General features: G+C 41.5%; 1 protein-coding gene across 3 annotated transcripts in view; it reads left to right on the top strand.

Moving 5' to 3' along the window:
* The window catches only part of zbtb49 (zinc finger and BTB domain containing 49), an 18,134-nt gene that overhangs the window by 12,011 nt on the left and 3,623 nt on the right, over positions 1-2,500 (top strand). For all 3 annotated transcript variants that reach the window (XM_084430542.1, XM_084430541.1, XM_084430540.1), the window contains exon 6: positions 2,403-2,476. In XM_084430542.1, the coding sequence (XP_084286668.1) occupies positions 2,403-2,476 (74 nt within the window). The remainder of the gene's footprint in view (positions 1-2,402; positions 2,477-2,500) is intronic.

The following is a 2,500-nucleotide window of genomic DNA, read 5'->3' as shown; positions in this document are numbered from 1 at the left end:
CATTACTTTAATCCCTCGCCATAGCAAAACCGTTTGAGATATTTATTATCTGTTTACAATTTAGCATCTTTAATGTATTTTCATCATGTTGAAAAAGTTTGGTGGGAATAAAATAAACCACTTAAGAGGAGTGGGTAAAAATTCAGAGGCTGATTTTGCAAAGAAATCCACATTCAAACCAAAATATCTGACTTCCTAATGCTCGGAGCTAATTACTGTACATTAGAAAATTGTCCGGCTCGATGAGACCAATATGTGTACTGATTTTTGTGACTGTACATAAAATTAACCCCCTCACTTTTGTCAAAAGCATTTAGAAAGTGACACACTTCCTGCTGCCAGTTGGTGGCGCTATAACTTTGACTCAAAATAGTTACATACATGTGATCGGCCTCTTATCACGAACACACTGCTGAAGTTTCATCAAGATCAGTTAATGTATGCAGAAGTTATAACACTTCGTTTTTATCTTTTCTCGCCATAAATTCGTTTCCTCGCCACGGTCAAACCGTTCGAGATATCAAAAATCCGTCCGCAATTTAGCATCCTCAATGTCTTGACTTTATGCTGACCGAGTTTGGTGGCAATTGAAAGAATTGCCTAGGAGGATTATTTCAAATACCAGAGCAAGCGTTCTCCAAACAACCCATAATAGCCGACTTCCTGTTGGGCTGGCGTAAAACTTGACCAGGGAAAGTTGTTCGGCCCGATGAGATCTATATGTGTACTGAGTTTCATATTAATTCATGCAAGCGTGTTTGATCTATGGACCAAGTTTTCAGACCCCGTTCAAGGGTGAAAAATCCCCCCCCCCTCCTCACACACACACAGAGACAGAGAGAGAGAGGGAGAGAAAATTCTCCAGAAAAATCCACATTCAAACCAAAATATCTGACTTCCTGTTGGTCGGTGCTAATGACTGTAAATTGGAAAGTTGTCCGGCTTGATGAGAACAATATACATACCAAGTTTTGTTGCTGTAGATGAATCTAACCCCCCACTTTGGTCAAAAGGTGGCGCTACTAAGCCATTCCACCACGCCCGTTTCTGAAACTTTGCACTAATCTACTGGCTAATAAATGTGATGTGTCTGTCGAATTTCATGCAATTTCAAGCATGCTAAGAGTCTCAAAAGCATCAAAAAATAATATTAAAGTTTGATGCGTTGCCATGGCAACAGTATCTAAGATATCAATAATCCTTTCACAGGTCTACATCTGCCGTGTGTCTACATTATACACATAAAGTTTGAAGCAAATCGGGTAAAAATAAAAGAGTGATTTCAAAGCATTTTGAAAGTGACACACTTCCTGCTGCCAGTTGGTGGCGCTATAACTTTGACTCACAATAGTCACATCCATGTGATCGGCCTCTTACAACGAACACACTGCTGAAGTTTCATCAACATCAGTTAATGTATGCAGAACTTATAACACACTTCCTGTGTCCCATTATTCGCCATAAATTCGTTTCCTCGTCACGGCCAAACCGTTCGAGATATCAAAAATCCGTTAGCAAGAATTCATCCTCACTGTCTTGACTTCATTCACACCGAGTTTGGTGGCGATCGGATGAATTCCCTAGGAGGAGTATTTCACATTCCATTGTATGCGTTTTCCAAACAACGTATAATAACCGACTTCCTGTTGGGCTTTTGTAAAACTTAGAGCACGAAAGTTGTTCGGCCCGATGAGATCTATATGTGTACTGAGTTTCATATTATTACATGCAAGCGTGTTTGATTTATGGACCAAGTTTTCAGACCCCATTCCAGGGGGCGCTGTCGAGCCCCCCTGCCACGCCCGGGTACCAGCTTCAGCCCGGCCCTGATGGCCGCAGGTTCTGACGTGTGTGCAAAATTTCAAGAGTTTTTGAGCATGTTAAGGTGGCAAAAAGGCAAAAAAAAAAAAAATCCTTCCGGAAACAATAGGGCCTTCGTCCTTTCAGGGCTTGGGCCCTAAAAACTCAAAAATTACAATAATGGATATGGATGTCATAATTTCTTCATTTTCAAACATTAGTCAAACTTATAATTTGACGGAATTCTGCAGGGAGCCTCATGAAGTCGAGTCACCATGAAGTCAACATGGAGGATTATTATGTGTATGTAAAACTGCAGTGTTTAATCTGGATGATTAATCAGTGCACATCATTATTGATTTAAATGCATGTTCCGCATAATCTTCAATCAGAATAACTTCATAAGAACGATTTTAAAGCGTGTCTTTTGTCGATCAGCGCGTCTCAGCAGAAGTGTGTGCAGATGTGCTCATCGTGTTTGAGTGACTCAGACTCACGTTCACTCACGTCGTTCGAACCCTCGCCTGATAACCCTAACCCTAATCCTATAACCCTAACCCTGATAACCCTAACCCTCGTCTGATTCCTGTGTGTGTTTTCAGGCGGGAAACCTGCAGACGCATTTACGACGGCACTCGGGGGAGAAGCCGTACATCTGTGAGCTCTGCGGGAAGAGGTGTGTGTTCATCTTCATGTGTGT

The sequence above is a fragment of the Rutilus rutilus genome (assembly GCF_951802725.1).
Source record: "Rutilus rutilus genome assembly, chromosome: 14".
Lineage (NCBI taxonomy): Eukaryota > Metazoa > Chordata > Actinopteri > Cypriniformes > Leuciscidae > Rutilus > Rutilus rutilus.
Note: the sequence above shows the minus strand (reverse complement) of the source record. Positions and strands in the feature narration are given on the sequence as shown.